The 17,227-nt window shown below is 30.3% G+C and overlaps 4 protein-coding genes across 4 annotated transcripts; 1 reads left to right on the top strand and 3 right to left on the bottom strand.

The window, feature by feature from the left end:
* Positions 1-389: 389 nt before the first annotated feature.
* MKS88_000024 (uncharacterized protein) lies at positions 390-3,845 on the top strand (the record flags this gene model as incomplete). The annotated part of the gene is made up of 1 exon (XM_067219454.1): positions 390-3,845. One exon carries the CDS (start codon positions 390-392, stop codon positions 3,843-3,845), a length of 3,456 nt encoding a protein of 1,151 aa, XP_067075914.1.
* Positions 3,846-4,925: 1,080 nt separating this feature from the next.
* Positions 4,926-7,110, bottom strand: MKS88_000023 (uncharacterized protein; the record flags this gene model as incomplete). The annotated part of the gene is made up of 2 exons (XM_067219382.1): positions 4,926-6,432; positions 6,665-7,110. The coding sequence occupies 2 exons, from the start codon at positions 7,108-7,110 to the stop codon at positions 4,926-4,928; spliced, it is 1,953 nt and encodes a 650-aa protein (XP_067075913.1).
* A 1,335-nt stretch (positions 7,111-8,445) lies between these two features.
* On the bottom strand, positions 8,446-11,625 carry MKS88_000022 (uncharacterized protein; the record flags this gene model as incomplete). The annotated part of the gene is made up of 1 exon (XM_067219299.1): positions 8,446-11,625. One exon carries the CDS (start codon positions 11,623-11,625, stop codon positions 8,446-8,448), a length of 3,180 nt encoding a protein of 1,059 aa, XP_067075912.1.
* A 2,290-nt stretch (positions 11,626-13,915) lies between these two features.
* On the bottom strand, positions 13,916-14,796 carry MKS88_000021 (uncharacterized protein; the record flags this gene model as incomplete). Its single annotated transcript, XM_067219204.1, has 3 exons — positions 13,916-13,934; positions 14,109-14,321; positions 14,426-14,796. The coding sequence occupies 3 exons, from the start codon at positions 14,794-14,796 to the stop codon at positions 13,916-13,918; spliced, it is 603 nt and encodes a 200-aa protein (XP_067075911.1).
* Between the last annotated feature and the right edge of the window lie 2,431 nt (positions 14,797-17,227).

The following is a 17,227-nucleotide window of genomic DNA, read 5'->3' as shown; positions in this document are numbered from 1 at the left end:
TTTTTTTTTTTTTTTTTATTTCTATACCCCATTTTATTTTAAGTACCCATTTTAGCTATTTGTGAATAATTCTTCCTTTTCTCAAAAATTTATTCTTTTAAAAGTTGTAAAATTAAACTTTAAATGTATTTCCGTGATCGTCAGTTACCCCATACGTATGTACACGTGTACACATATGCATATATACGTATGTACATGTATACACATATGCATATATACGTATGTAAATGTATACACATATGCATATATACACGTGGGTAGGTTTATGCTGCTTATTGCTACACTGTGGTTTAACATACCGTTGTGTATATTGTTTTTTTTTTTTTTTTTTTTTTTTTTTTTTTCCCATTGCCCCCCCATTTCACCTTGCCTGTTCATTTTTTTGAAACATGAAAGAAGAAAATAAACATGAAGATGTTCAATTCCAGGTGTATGAACAATATCTGGGAGAGGACCAAAAAACAGATGATTATTATGACATCAACATGAACATTAATGATGAAAATATTTCAAATTTCGCGTCCATGAAATTTTCGAATCTTGAAAGGGAGTTCCAGATGATTTATAAATATCCTGCAAAAGATGGGTCCATATATAGCTCGAATGAAAATGAAACTGATTTGAAAAACGAGAATGAAATGAAGTCGGACATGAACATATCAGGTAGCTTTTACCAAGAGGAGAGGGATAACAAAAATAAATTCCATAATGCATGCACTAGTGCATGTACAAACGAATTTTCAAACGAGCTTCCAATTGAGTATCATGATATATTTTCGAATGATAATCCAAACAAATATGAGATCGAATATCCTAACGGATTTTCAAGCTCCCGCACGGGAGATAACAACAAAGCAAAAACAAATTCCGTCGAAAAAAATTTGGAAAGTATCCAAGATGACACAGTTGTTAGAAACAGTAAACTGGTTGATGTGCATATGAGGCGGAGCGGTCTTGATGATGTAAATATGAAACGAAGTGAGATCCAGAATTGTCCCATCCCTAGAAAGGACAACACAACGAATAGAAGTATCGATTACAAGTACAGAAGTAACAATAGGGGGAGCTTTTTTCCCGGTGGAAATTCTTCAAAAAACACTGCTTACATTTGGTGGAAGGACAAGAAGCTTTCCTTTAGCTGGATGGGTTCTATGAAAAAGGAAGAAATAAAAAACTGCGTTTATAATTTTTGTATGAATATTGTTAATGATGAATTTTGTTTAATGCGCCTTGAAAAGTTAAGCGACAAAAATATATGTAAGGAGGATGAAAAAAATTTAAAAAAATTTAAAAATGGAAAAAATATCATTTCGTATTATAAAATTTGTGAGTCTTATGATTATGACGACCTAGGATATATACAAACAAATGAAGAGTATATGGTAAAAAGGAGAACTGAGATTAGCGAGATTAGTGAGATTAACAAGATTAGTGAGATTAACAAGATTAACGAGATTAACGAGATTAGCGAGATTAGCGAGATTAACGAGATTAGCGAGATTAACGAGATTAGCGAGATTAACGAGATTAGCGAGATTAACGAGATTAACAGGATTAGCGAGATTAACGGGATTAACGAGATTAACGGGATTAGCGAGATTAACGGGATTAGCGAGATTAACGGGATTAGCGAGATTAACGGGATTAGCGAGATTAACGGGATTAACAAAATTAACGGGATTAGCGAGATTAACGGGATTAACAAAATTAACGACAAGTTGGACCATCCGCTAAACTTTTCGGAAGCGTTAAGAGCAATAGAATATGCAAAGGAAGGAGGGAATTTACTGAAACACACAGTTTTTAATATACCCCATTTACGTTATATTTTTTTGAGTAAAAACTTAAAGTTCATTAAATGGTTTTCGACAAGGAAGTCAGATGAAGATTGCAAAATATATTTTAAGAACATAGATAGCTTGGAGTTAAATATTATTGATGAAAAATTATTTGAAAATTATAGAATGGATTTATTAAAAAAACTGTCTTTTTGTATTATTTATAATAATCAAAAAAAAAAAATTATCTTAACATGCAAATGTCTTCAAGAATTTAACTACTGGGTTATTGCTATCCGAGCTCTCATGTTTCATTCGAAGAAGTTGAAGATCAGTAGAAGGATGCTCTTGTCTCACCTGAGTGTGTTTGATGGGGGCCTATCCCACGAGAAGGCACCAAGTGTGGGCTCATGCCCTACGAACGCTGCTGATATTGACACATACCCTACCGTAGAACCGAATAAACTGTGTGAGCTTAAAAACCGCAGCAAAGAGGAAAAGAAAAGAAGGGAAACGTTGGAATCTTTGGAGAAATTTCACCTGTACAAGTTAATAAGTTTTCCCCACTACAATATTTATCAAATAAAGACAAAATTTTTTTTACTGAAAGAAAAGTTTTATAAGTACAGAATTTTAATTGAGGAGGAATTAGATGAATATAATTTCAATAATGATGACCTTCATAATAGTCAAGTTCAAAATGGGATTAATCAAATTAATCATAATAAAGATATGAATAATCAAGTGGCACATGAAAATGGTGTAAGGCTACTACGTTGTAATGAAAGCACTACAGGACGAAGCAATGATGATCATATCAATGATCATATAAATGTAGACTGTTTAAGTTGTTACTCCTGTGCAGGGAATACAAACCGATATGATGCAGTCCCTCCTGAAGGGTGTAGAATTAACGAGAATGTCAAATGGGAAAAGGGAAAGGATAATTGTAACAATGAAAAAAATAGAAGCAGTGAATTACCTTATCAGGAATATGACAAAATAAGTACAGAAGGAAACGGGTGTACAGTGGACAAAGCAATAACTGCACATGCACAAAATGGATACCCACGAAGTAGAGCTATCACTAAAAGTCAAGATATATGTATGTTAAATAAAGAAGGAATTCTAAATATGCATACAGGCAAGCTAGTAAATATAGTACCACATGAAATAGAGTACACCCGATCGCACACTTTAGAGGAGGACCAAGTAGAAGAGGACTCAGACGAATTTAAACTTCTACTCATTGTTAAGATATTCAACAGAATTGATGAAAAACTTAAACTTATACAGCATAGTATTATGCATGTTGTTAAGGCGTTAAAAAGGGAAGAGGAAGGGGAAAACTCAATGGAGGAAAAGGTTGAACAGGAGGATGACAATGGGGATGATAAAGAATCCGACGAAATGGATGATGAAACATTTGACGAAACGGAGGAGAGACAAAAGGAAGCACAATTTTTTTCGGTTGAGAATATTTTGAAATGCACCACGGATGTTTACAGAATGATAGAAAGTAAACTTACAAAAGGAGAAAACTGCACTAGTTCTCTAGGTTTTGCAAGTATAAATGCCCATATGGACAATATGATGAATGTTCACAATAAGGCCAATAAAAAAGACGAAATTTATGTAAACATTTTTGGAAAATGTGAAGTATACAAAAAGATTTTTAGTAACTCCCTTTCGAATATTAAAAATGGTATGTATAAAAATAATAAGTCTGAACAAACTGTAGAAGAGAAAAAAGAAGACTTAAGAGGAGTAGCGCACACACGAGAGGGGATGAATGGTGGTACCACAACTGCTGTAAGAACAATGGGAAGCAAAGGTAATGCCAAAAAAAATATATCCAGGAGGTTAATACAGAGTATCTTATTCGATATGTGGTTATGTGAAATGGAGTTAGGAAACATAGAAGATATATATGCCATCTACATTTACAATTCAAAAAAAAAAAAAAAAATTTTTACAAATCTTGACGCATCCAATTTTTTAAAGAATATATCACAGCAAGTATCTACCACATTTTCGAAATACGTAAAATTTTCAAATCCATCATAATTATATTTGTTAGTATTATTTTGTTGGGTCAATGTATAATATAATTTAGATACATTTACCTGATCACTAACGTTTTTAACCGAATTCCACACTCACTCCCATTCACATGATCCGTGTATATATTAGAAAAGACAAATCAACATGATATACTTTGTAAAAAAAGAGAAAGTAATGAAAGACTGCAGAAGTTGAAAGAAAAAAATGTTCATCATAAAAAAAAAAAGGGCAAAAAGGAATAAAAATGGAAAAAAAGATTACCAGTGGATATATACTAATATAATAGCATTAATTGAACATTACACGTAATGTGAACTTAATACATGTATTATCAAAAAGATATTAACAAAGTCAAGTAGTCATTAAAAAGGATGTTATTTAATAAATTAATGGAGCCACAATGGGGGAAAAATGATGAATGAACATTTGTTCTATCTTGCGCATACATGTGAACAACTTGGATGTACTTGAAAAATATTATAAGGGTCGCACTTTCCCCGTATCCGACATGTATACATAATGTGCGTATATGTGTGTATGTAAGCGTTTATATAAATATATATATATGAACATATATACACATGTGCACAAGTGCACTCTAGGATAGTTACAAAAATATACTGTCGCACGCGCACATACAAACGTTAACATATTCAAAAGAGATTATTAAGAGGATATAATTTGTATCATTTTTATGATTGAGTTTTGTGTAAAGAAGAAAAAAAGAAAAATATCATAGTAGGGTAACAAAACAAAAAGATATGCACATTTGTGCAGGCGCAAACAACACACACTGGCTGCTCAACTTGATATATATAACTTGTAAGTCTTGTCAAATTCGGCTACACATGAATTTATTTCCTTGTGCAAGTAATTTACGATATCGCCTTTATGATTAAACGTAAAAAAGAAAAGAGAATTGAATTTATGTAATTTGTTAAGTATTTTTTTTTTTTTTTTTTTTTTTTTTTTTTTCTTTCTCGATCATTTTGGGTTTCATCTACTCTTTCACCTTTTATTCGTGCCTTCCCCTTCCCCTCATTTTTAATTTTTTTTTTCCGCCCACTTTTTATTTCTTCCCCCTCATTTCTTTTTTTTTTTTTCTTTTTTTTTTTTTTTTTTTCCTTCTGAACATAATTTCTTCTCCGACGTAGTGAAGTCTTCTTCCTCCTTGTGATTAGAAAGGGCTGTTGACTTCGAATCGATGCTTCCCAGATTTTTAAAACTATTTTTAAAACTATTTTCATTATTCTTATTTATAAAACTGTCCTTAAGAATATTCCCTAGCGCTTCTACCTGCACAATGCAGTTGTTGTTATCGCGATTTTTTAGAGCATCTCTCAAATCTCCCAAAATTCCATTTTGATTATACTTACCATGGTTGTCATTGTTATTACTGTTACCACTGTTATCATCGATAATATTGTTAACAATCATATTAGAAGTAACTGCTGATATTCCCTCTTTGCTCATGTGGCAGTTATCTTTCCTATTATCAGAAGGAACTCCAAACTTGTCTACTATTCCCCTTTCTCCCGTAGAAACATCCTCCTCCATGTTCCTACAGTTAAGCGCGTCTGTTGTGGAGTCAACTCGACTAATTATACTCGTATTGTTAGCTACACTAATGTTGCTTCCTACGTTACTGCCAATGTTAATTCCTATGTTGCTTCCTATGTTAATTCCTATGTTGCTTCCTATAACGCCTCTGCTATCTATCACTCCATCGCTGCCTAACTGCGCAGCACCGCTAACACCCCTCAGCATATGCATTTCACCCTCCTCCTTTGTACCCACGGTGAAGATGTTTCCCTCCTTCGAGTTACTATCTACAATGGAGCATTCATTGACCCCTGTTTTGTTCTCTTCATTTTTGTTTCTCTTCAATCCTTTGGAGGATTTATGTATAACTTTATATGACTTGTACAGCTTTCGTATTTTTTTAATAAAACGAGCCAAATTAGAATCGCACTTGAGTATTAAATTATAGTATGATTTCATTAGCATATTCATATTTTGAGCAATGTCTATTAACTTTTTTTTATTTTTATTCTTACTCCTATCTATAATCATTATTTGTTCAATCGTCTCTGAAATACCGTTAATAATTAATGGAAGGGATGAACAACTGATGTCAAAAAGATTACAATTCTTCATTTTGTTTATCATACCTTGCTCACAATTATTCACAATAGGGATATGTTGTTCTTTCTCCTTGATTTTTTTTTCTATATTTATAACATTCATTTTATTATTTACATTTAAGTCGTTATTCTTTTTACTTAAATTTTCTATCATATTATTTATTTTATCCTGTTCATAATTCATGCTATTGGTGTTCTCATACCTGTTGCCATTTTTCAAGATGCATTTTGCGTCTTCAAGGATTTTTACCATGCATTTATTACTTCCATGGGAATTTCCACTTCTACTAACGCTACCATTATTATTATTATTACTATTACTTTTGCTATTACTTTTGCTATTACTTTTGCTATTACTTTTGCTATTACTTTTGCTATTACTTTTGCTATTACTTTTGCTATTACTTTTGCTATTACTTTTGCTATTACTTTTACTATTACTAATACTATTATTATTATTTTTATTATTTTTTTTTTTTTTTTTTCACTTCTTTCCCCTTCAAATGAACCTTTCCCTTTTTTAATTCCCTTACATCGCTCTTCTCTTTCTGTTCTAGAGTCCTCCTACCATCCCTACTATTCGAATGTATCTTCGTCTTACTTATCTCTTTCATTACCTTTTCTTTGTTAACGTTTCCTAAACATATTTCTGTTTCTATCTCCACTGCAGAACTGCACAAGTTCAGTTCCCCCCTAGGCGATGAACTTACTCCCTTAGCACTAACCCCGTCCCTTGTAATATTCTTTTCATGTGTTAATATGCCATTTCCGTAGTACATCGAGTTCTTGTGTTTTCCTCTTTCTTCTTCATTCTTCGCTTCCTCTTTTGATTCCTCTTCTCTCCCTTTCCCCTGCTGCTCCCCATCTTGGGGTCCATTCTTTTCATTACCTTCTCCTTTTTCCTTATTACATATTTGTCTTTCCTTAGACCCACTGCCACTACTCAACCTCTGCACCCAATCGAAATCCCTTTGTTCAAGCTTTCCTTCCTGGAGCGTATTTTTACATACATATGGACCATCCAGTTCATCCTTATTTACTAAATTATTTGTGCTTTTATATTCCACAAGACTACTTGTTACTACATTGTAATCCTTATTATTTTCAAAATCCTCAGTACTCATCCTTCAGCGTGTATGTTTTTGCTCTTCTTCCCCAGTACTAATACGATATGATATAACATAGAGCTATACGCGTACATGTATACTTGCACTACACATACAAAACGTACGTGCATTTACTTATACACATGTACCTATACGAATAACGCATTACACTTGTGCATACATATATTTTTTGCGTACTTACGCCATATGCACATTATGCATATTTCACGCTTCTCCTTTGAATGCCCTACTAAAAATTTTCGCTTCTTTCACTTAAACGATCTCGAAATTTCCATGAAAATGTTGTTTTGATTTGCGGTTACATAAGGCTAATCGGAAGTAATTATATATAACGTACGTAGGTAAATATACATATTAAACATACATAAAATCATACATATACATAAACAAACATATTTACATATATATGTACAATTGCATGCACAGTTCAGGTAAGCTCCTCAATATCGCAGTACCATAATTTTTAAATTCCCCAACTGCAACTTTTGCTTATTTTTTGTGCATTTTGCTTAATTTTTATACGTTTTGTTTATTTTTTGTGTATTTTGTGCATTTTGTGTATTCTGTTTATTTTGTGTATTCTGTTTATTTTGTGTATTTTGTTTATTTTGTGTATTTTGTTTATTTTGTGTATTTTGTTTATTTTGTGCATTTTGTGCATTTTGTGCATTTTGTGCATTTTGTGTATTTTGTTATTTTTTTTTTTTTTTTGTTTTTCATTTTTCACCCTTCATTTGGCATCCTGCATTTTTCATCTCTTACTTTTTATCGTAATAGCGTAACCGAGCACTTGAAAAAAAAGTATTAATAAAAGAAAAAAAAAAAAAAAAAAAAAAAATTATACATGCGCATATGCATTATGTTATACCCTCAATTTGACACTCCACTTAAAAAAAGTATATATACCACAACAGTATAAATAATTAAAAAAAAAAAAAAAAAAAAAGAGAAAATAAGAGATATAAATGGGAATGGAAAAATATAACACAATAATAAAAAAAAAAAAAAAAAAAAAAAAAGGAATAAAATTAGTGAAGCGTAAAAAGGAACGGTATTAATAGGAATACCCATATAAACTTGACAATTTTGGAGGCAGTTACTTGAGAAAGCTCCTTTTGGAAAAAGCCGAAATAAGTGTTTGTTATTGCTTCCTTTTTTTTTTTTTTTTTTTTGCTTCCTTAAAAGTGTAATTAGTACACATTTAGAGTTTCTCCTTTCGTACATTGTGTACATGTGGGCGTGTAGTATGTACATACATACATGCCCAGACACATACGATCCACGTATATTACGTACTGTTGGTGTTCCATTACCACATCCCTTTGATACAATTTAAAAAATAGTCAAGTTGTTATCTCTGTGAATCTTCATTATTCTTTGATATAAATTAACGTCCAGGTACTGATTACTAATTTTGGATGTACCAATACAATGATAATAAATTGGTCGATGTGCATACTTCTTTAAGGAATAAATATATTTCGTGCCTCTCCCTTTTTTTTTTATAATAAATGGGAAATAAAAAGTAATCATCTGACCAGGTGATAAACCAGCATCCTTATGTTGTAACTTTAAATATACGGAATGGTCCGAGGTAAACATTATTTTTGCCTTTTTTATTTTTTCATTATTCCTGACCTTGACAAATATTATTTTATCCTGTGTTTTGTCCTCCACTTTTTGCATCCTCTCTTCATCCTTTTCCATTTCTTGATCCGCTGTTTCTCTCTTCCCCTCTTCTTTGCCCCCCCTTTTTTGTTTTTCCAAGCACATGGGTAGTTCCCCCTCAATCCATTTCACTTTACTCAGTTTGCATTTTCTTCTTATCCTTGTAAACATTTTATCAGTGTAATCTCTTGTCACGTATATAAAGTTCTCCACAACTTTATTATTTTCTTTTTTTATCATCTTTTTATAAACAACGGTCCACTGACAGGATGAAAAGAAATTTTTTTTTTTTTTTTTTATGCGCTCATTATAAATATCATGTATAAAATTAGTTATATGCTTGTTCTGTCCAATAGCATATAAATGTATATCGTTATTTCTATCAATTACAATTCCTTCATCCACGTTTATGATATAATTAACGTAGTTTAACTTAAACAGAGAAATGTACTTCTCCTTGAAGGTGAAGAAGTCAGGTGTGTTTATCACTTGTTGACTGACCTGGTCAGGTGTGTTTATCACTTGTTGGCTGACCTGGTCAGGCGTTTTAGCCACTTGTTGGCTGACCTGTTCAGGTGTTTTAGCCACTTGTTGGCTGACCTGGTCAGGCGTTTTAGCCACTTGTTGGCTGACCTGGTCAGGCGTTTTAGCCACTTGTTGGCTGACCTGGTCAGGTGCTTTAGCCACTTGTTGGTTGACCTGGTCAGGTGTGTTTATCACTTGTTGACTGACCTGGTCAACTGGTTTATCTTTTGCACTCACCTGAATAGCTTTCTCACCTGTTTTCGAGTATCCACCCAAAAAATAATACTTGAGCATCATGTGCATGTTAACATTTCCGTAGAGACAGAGCCCCCTGGTTTCTCTCTTATTGTAGTTGTCAATATTTTCATTTCTCATAAAATTTCTAATATCACTTTTATTGTGCATGCATAAGGGAAAGAGGAATTTGGATAACTGCTTCTCTGAGAAGGAGGACAAGAAGAACGTCTGGTCTTTTATGTTATCATGGCTAACAATTAATTTGTACCTTTTTCCTTCTTTCTGTAACATCTTCTCCTGCTGCTTACCCTTCTTCCCCGTTTGCTTCTTCACCTTATGCTCCATTTCTCCTTCGTCTTTATCATATACATACGGAAAGTCATTGTTAAAAACGTTGTTCGCATTGAACGAATCGTTTGTGCTTATCATAGCATAATGACCAGTTGAAATGTAATCATAATTGAAAGGTGTTACTCTTTGTTTATATAAACTTCTTATAACACTTAAGAAATACTTATATTTTATTTTTTTATTACACATAATGTCCGGATTAGGTATTTTCCCCTCTGAGTAACTCCTTAGCATGGGTATCAACACCTTTTTAAAATACTCCTCATTGATGTTAATAACAAATAAATTTCTATCTCTCTTTCCACAAATGCTTCTTGCATACCTTAAGTCATTCTTACTACAGTCATAATTATTGTAATTCAAAAAGAAATTATCAACGTAAAATTTTTTTTTCTCTAGTAAAAGCAAAGCCATCAGCGAGTCAACCCCTCCACTAAGCATGTGTGCTATTCTAGGATATGGGTGTATTTTCATACTGTTCTTTAATGTATAATAAATGGGCATACTATTACTCAAACGTGAAGGAATAACCTCATATTGTCCCTTCAGCTTATCACTGATGGAACAGTCTACCTTGCTGCGGGGGGTAAATGCCCGACACAGCTCCTCACTACTGCTGTTGTTACTGCCGCTGCTTCTTATACTGCCGCTGCTTCTTCTACTGCAGCTGCTTCTTCTACTGCCGCTGCTTCTTATACTGCCGCTGCTATTACTACCATTTCCCATCTTAGCACCATCCCCGCTTAAAAAAAAATTGCTTATATATTTATATACATAATCGACAACATGTTCTGTGTTAAAATGTATTGTAAACATGTTTTTCAAATTATCTGCAATTTTTTTAATATTCATTTTTAGAAAAAAATTTAGGTCAACTCTTTGTATGCCTTTTAATATGCAATGAAGGAAGCAGCACAACACTAGATTGTCGCTAAACCCGTCTATGGTAATAAAATATCTATTTTTTGTTGAAAAACTGCATTTACTAATGAATTCCTGAACATCCTTATTGTCATTATTATGTTCATTGATGATGTCCATTAAGATAGATGAAGCCTCCACCTTCTCTTCCTCCCCTTCTGCACGTGTATCATTATTTGCTTTCTCTTCATTATCATGCAGCGAGTCCCCAACGGTGCGTAAATGCTTGACGTTTACTAGATTGCCTTCCTTATCTTTCCTGTTCCATTTCCTTTTCTTTTTTTTTACTATATCTATTGCTAAATACACATTGGAGTTACACCTGTTTATATATTTATAATAAACAGAATCTCTCACTTGATTGATGTAAAATCTTTTTTTTTCTTTTGTAAAGGCTCTTATATTCTTATTAGTAAATTTTTTTTTTTTGGTTAGTGGTAAATAGTTATATTTACAGGTCTCAATATTTTCCCTTATTAGGTATTTTATTTTATCTTCTCTTTCATTTAATTTATTTAAATCTTCATAAAGCCGTTGGATGTTTTTTATGTAATTCACTTTACTCCCTAGTATGTCTAGCAATGTTTCATTGCAAGTTGACTTATCATATTTGGTATCACTTCCATGTAATTTACTACGACAGAATACCTTTCTTTGTAATCTATTACAACCTTTTATACTTCCTTTACACGTGTTATTACTTATGTAATGCTGCAAGCTCAGTCGACTGTTACTAGTACATACATTTTTTTTATTGTTAACTAGTGGTAAGTACAATGTAATAACACATATAAGCAATGGGAGAAACATGAAAAAGGAACAAAGTTTAAACATCTACATCCTTTCTATTTTTTTCTCACACATGCGTACATACGTAGGTAAATATAAATATATACATATGTATATACATGTAAGTACATATATAAATACGTAAATATATGTAGTGTGTGATCTACATTTTGCCTCAATTACATCATTTGGCATTTTCTGCATTTGTGTTAATTCTTCACTTTAGGCAAATAAAAAATATTTATTTTGACAACTACACGATTGAGCCGGAGGGAAGTCCCTATGGCTATGTCAACTGATGGTATTAAAAAAAAAAAAAAAGGAAAACAATGTAGTATATGGTATATATAAAACAAAAGCCCATATATATATATATGTAAATGAATATATACATAAATAAAAATATCTATCTATATCTATATCTATATCTATATCTATATATATATATATATATATATATGCATATGTATGCACTGACGTATGGGACGTTGTGCCCCCTCCGCATGCGCGAATAAGCGTTGGCTTAACTCCCACTATTTACATATAAAACTTCATTCTTAGTTGTCGTTTTTTTTTTTTTTTTTTTTTTTTTTTCATTCATTTGCTTCGTTTCTCCTTAAGTGCAAATCCCTTTGTTATCTATAAGTTGACTGTGAAATTGTTTGTCGACATTTTTATTCCTTTTTTCTGAAGCACTAATGTTGCAAAAAAAAAAAAAAAAAAAAAAAAAAAAAAAAAACCTGACCCGTAAATGCAAACTATGTCCGTTTTAAATTATTTTGTTTTAAATTATTTTGTTTTAAATTATTTTGTTTTAAATTATTTTGTTTTAAATTATTTTGTTTTAAATTATTTTGTTTTAAATTATTTTGTTGTATTTTATTTTGTTGTATTTTATTTTGTTGTTTTATTTATTTATTTATTTATTTTTTTTTTTTGCACACATAATTGCTAACGTCAATCTAAAGAGATAGTCTTCCTGTTCTTCTTAAAGGAGATATATAAGTCAAGGGGGCCATATCAAAATTTCATAGAAAGACGAATGAGAATAGTCTGTTAAGATTCCACTTGTATAAGGACAAACGTCAGCTAAATAGTAAACACCCAATCATTAAGCAATAACAACAGACAACATATATTTTGTTAAAAACAATATAAAAAAGTGCAAACATTTTTCTCTGTGCATTTAAATTTTACAAACAACGGGTATTTACATAAAAGTATAAATATCATTCGTTTAAGGTTTGCTTCATACATTTTTATAATAAAATACATAGTGTGAAAAGAGCTAACGCAATATATCCATCTCGTCCCTTGCTACATAATAAGGTTAGTATTATAATGGCATACAGAGGAAATAATAAAACCAAGCAATGTGATGTAAAACAGGACGAAATGGACATTAAATAATACAACTGTGTCTCATTTTTACGCAAAGAGGACTGCTAAAAAATACAGTGAGCCTTTTGCCGTCTTTTATTTTATTTTTTACTTTATTTTTTACTCAATTTTTTACTCAATTTTTTACTCAATTTTTTACTCAATTTTTTACTTTATTTTTTATTTTATTTTTTACTCTGTTTTTTACACAATTTTTTACTCAATTTTTTACTCAATTTTTTACTCAATTTTTTACTTTATTTTTCACTCAATTTTTCATTCAATTTTTTACTCAATTTTTTACTCAATTTTTTACTTTATTTTTCACTCTATTTTATTTTAATCGGAGTGCCCTCTATACAAGGAATGTAACTCTCAAAAGGAGGCGCTGTAACATTGTTATAACGAAAATATTTTCAAAGTAATTTTATGAATTTTCAAAATTAATCCGAACTTCAAATAATAAAAAAAAGAAAAGAAAAGAAAAGAAAACAAAAGGGAATAAACGTAAAAAGAAAATAAATAAGTGAAATGGTAAAATTTGAAGGAAGGCACGTAAACATGAATATGTTCGTGCATATACAGCACAGATGAAGGAGTAGTGCCGTAAAAAATGCAAATGACAAAAATGATGAGAAATAAAAAAGTGTGTGTATGACTCACGCACACGTGAATAGATTCCTACTATAAAACATAATATGAAATAAAATAAAATACAAACATATAATTAAAAAAGAAGGAAAAAAAAAAAAAAAAAAAAAAAAAAAAAAAGACAAAATGACTAATTCTTTTTTGAATAAAAAAGGAATATACAAGGAATACCTACACGTGTTATGTAGGTAATTGATAAATAACATTTTTATAATTAAATAATATTAAAAAGAAAAAGAAAAAAAAAAAAAAAAAAGGCATAAAAATCTAGAAGAAAAAATTATTTCCTACCATTCGAACTCGTAAAAAAAAAAAAAAAAAAAAAAAAAAAAATTTAACAATGGTGGTGTTTTCATTATTTAAATATTTAAAAATTTATTTTAAAAAAAATTTGCGGATCTGGTTGGGGGTGTACGTACACCCGTTCTGGCAGTGCGTATACTTGACGTGCACTTACTTGTAAGCATGCGTACTTGAGTGTATTCATTGGAGTGTACTTACTTGTATTGTATTTCATTGGAATGTACTTACTTGTAGTGTATTTCATTGGAGGGTACGTACTTGTATTGTATTTCATTGGAGTGTACTTACTTGTAGTGTATTTCATTGGAGGGTACGTACTTGTATTGTATTTCATTGGAGTGTACATACTTGTAGTGTATTTCGTTGGAGGGTACCTTCTTGCACTGTTAGTACCCCCAATTCAAACAAACTAACACGATGTTCAAAATTTTCTATAGAAAATAATACATAAAAAGGATAATCATCGTACCTTAGTTGTTAGTGTTACCCAAAACAACTTTCACAGCTATACTCAAGATACAAATAACCATCCTCATCCTTATACATTTCATATAATTCTTGCATTAACAAACCTGTTTTGGGAATAATATTATTAACAAACAAATATATAGTTTTCTCTCGAAACATTTTCATGTTACTTCCATAAGCACTCTGATTTATATGCTGATGAAGAATAAACTTAAATTCCCCTACCAACATATTCATAGGCACAAGAAATTTTTTTTTTTCTATTTCGGGTAAGTTTGATCTACTAGCTTTTTCACATACCACTGGAATTCTGTTGGGATATTTTGCTCTAATTTTGTGTGTCTCTGCTACTCTATTTTCAAACGGCACTTCTTCTTTTAGTGAAGGCATTTTATATATATATATATATATATATATATAAAAATAAAATAAAATAAATAAAAATGGAAGGAACGGTACAGAGAAAAAAGATAAAAAAAGTATAGAGAGAAGAGAGAAGAGAAAAGAGAAAAGAGAAATGTAAAAAAAAAAAAAAAATAAAAAAAAAATATTTACACACGCGAAACAATGTACTGCACACCTTATCACAAGAGTACAGAATTGCAAAAAAATAAAATAAATACGTTGTAATAATACACGTATGCTATTCTTATATTTTCACTGGAAGGAGAAAGAAATGTTAACTAATGATAATTATTCCTCCTATTACTCTTTCAAAATTGTGCGAAAATATATCAACAAAAAAATTTTATTTAAAATGTTCAAAAATTGAATCGTCTACTTGACGATTTGTTCCAGTTTGGCATACATACCCAGGAGTCCACATACCTGCATCCGTACATGTAATTGACAGTACATATGCATACACATATATGTATTTGTATTTGTATTTGTATTTGTGCTTGTATTTGTGCTTGTATTTGTGCTTGTGCGCGTGTACAAAATACCTTAACCCTCACAATAACGCAATCCCAAATTTGCAATTCTCTATGCAAAAAAAAAAAAAAAAAAAAAACCTTTCCTTTCTCCTTGTATATTTGACTTATTTCTTTTACTTTATCACTTACAAAAAAAAAAAAAAAAAAAAAAAAAAAATTGTAGCATATATAAAAAATAAAACGCGCTAGAATAAAGTACATATTCACATTTTACATATAAAAATTATTCTTATTAATTATTACATGCCAGAAAAAATTCTATGTTCTGCTATTTCTATGCAGTGTATAACTCTCCTGTATTGCTCGTAGAATGACTGTAGTGCTTTTGTTTGCTCGTTTGCGTATATACACACACATATGTGTGTGTGTATGTATGTATGTATGGGCCTACAAATGTGCGTACGTATGGGAGTACAACTGTGCATATGTTTGTATGTACGATCTCTTGCTTATCCACTCACAAAAATTGAGCTGCCGTTTTATCAACACTTGTTTGTGCTACTCTAAATAGGAGTTTTTTTATTTTTTTGTTATTTTATTTTTTTGTTATTTTGTTATTTTGTTTTTTTGTTATTTTGTTTTTTTGTTATTTTGTTATTTTGTATTTTTGTATTTTTGTTTTTTTGTTATTTTGTTATTTTTTTTTTTTTTTTTTTTTTTTTTTTTTTTTTTTTTTTTTTTTTTTTTTTTTTTTTTTTTTTTTTTTTTTTTTTTTTCTTCTTTATGTTGTTTATAATTTTAGAATACCCATAGAACTTTTTAAACATATTATATGAAAAATATTAATGCTGTACCGCAGTATTTTTACGTTGCAACTGTTATATATGTTACTATAACATGTTCATAAAAGTAAAATAAAAGAAGTAAACGAAGTGAGTAAACGAATAAATGAGCAAACAGATAAATGAATAAACGAATAAATGAGTAAACGAATAAATGAGAAAACGAATAAATGAGTAAACGAATAAATGAGTAAACGAATAAATGAGTAAACGAATAAATGAATAAACGAATAAATGAGCAAATAAATAAACAAAAAAATGAACAAGTAAAAAAATATATAATAGGTTATATATATAGCATAAATTTTTTTTTTTTTTATATCCTATTTTTCCTTTTGGCCTTAATTTAAAACTAACATTTTATTAAAGAAATAAATTGTGCGTGCGTTCAAAAATCCAAATACAAAAAAATTATTTAAAAAAAATTAAATACACAATGCACAGCGTCCACTATACATAGCGAACGGCATTCTATAATTATGTGTTTAATGGAATTTTTTTTTTCAAAATATTGAACAAATTAGTCTTTACCAGTTCATGTATATGTACATATATACGTATTTGTATTATATGCATTGGTATATGTATATATTTGCAACATATATTTTTAAAAAAGAAATAAAAATTTTTAATGTTAAATATTTACCGAATTTTTTTTTTTTTTTTTGTGCAAAAAAAATAAAGCAAATAACGTCCGTTTGTACGTTCTGTACGTTCTGTTCGTTCTGTTCGTTCTTCTCGTTCTGCTCGTTCTTTTCCTTTTTTCATTTTTTATTTATATTTCGCAGGACTAATCAATAAACGTTTAGAAAAATAAAACATTGCAGTCATACATCCTTCACATATATATATATATGCATTTCCAATGCATATGCACATATATAATTATATATGTATATATTACCCATGTATACGCGTACACGTGAAATATTCAAAATTATAATAAATTTTTCAGCCGCATTGAAGAAAGTATGTATATATGTATATATTAATTTATGCATTCATGTTTATATAAGTTTTAAATTTTTTGTCCAGTGACTTATATATGTATAGCATTTTTAGCATTGTTCCTGCTCTGTCTTCTTTTTTTTTTTTTTTCCT

Source organism: Plasmodium brasilianum, assembly GCF_023973825.1.
Source record: "Plasmodium brasilianum strain Bolivian I chromosome Unknown PB_00_01, whole genome shotgun sequence".
NCBI classification, from domain to species: Eukaryota; Apicomplexa; class Aconoidasida; order Haemosporida; family Plasmodiidae; genus Plasmodium; species Plasmodium brasilianum.
This window is presented reverse-complemented; position numbering and strand designations above follow the sequence as displayed.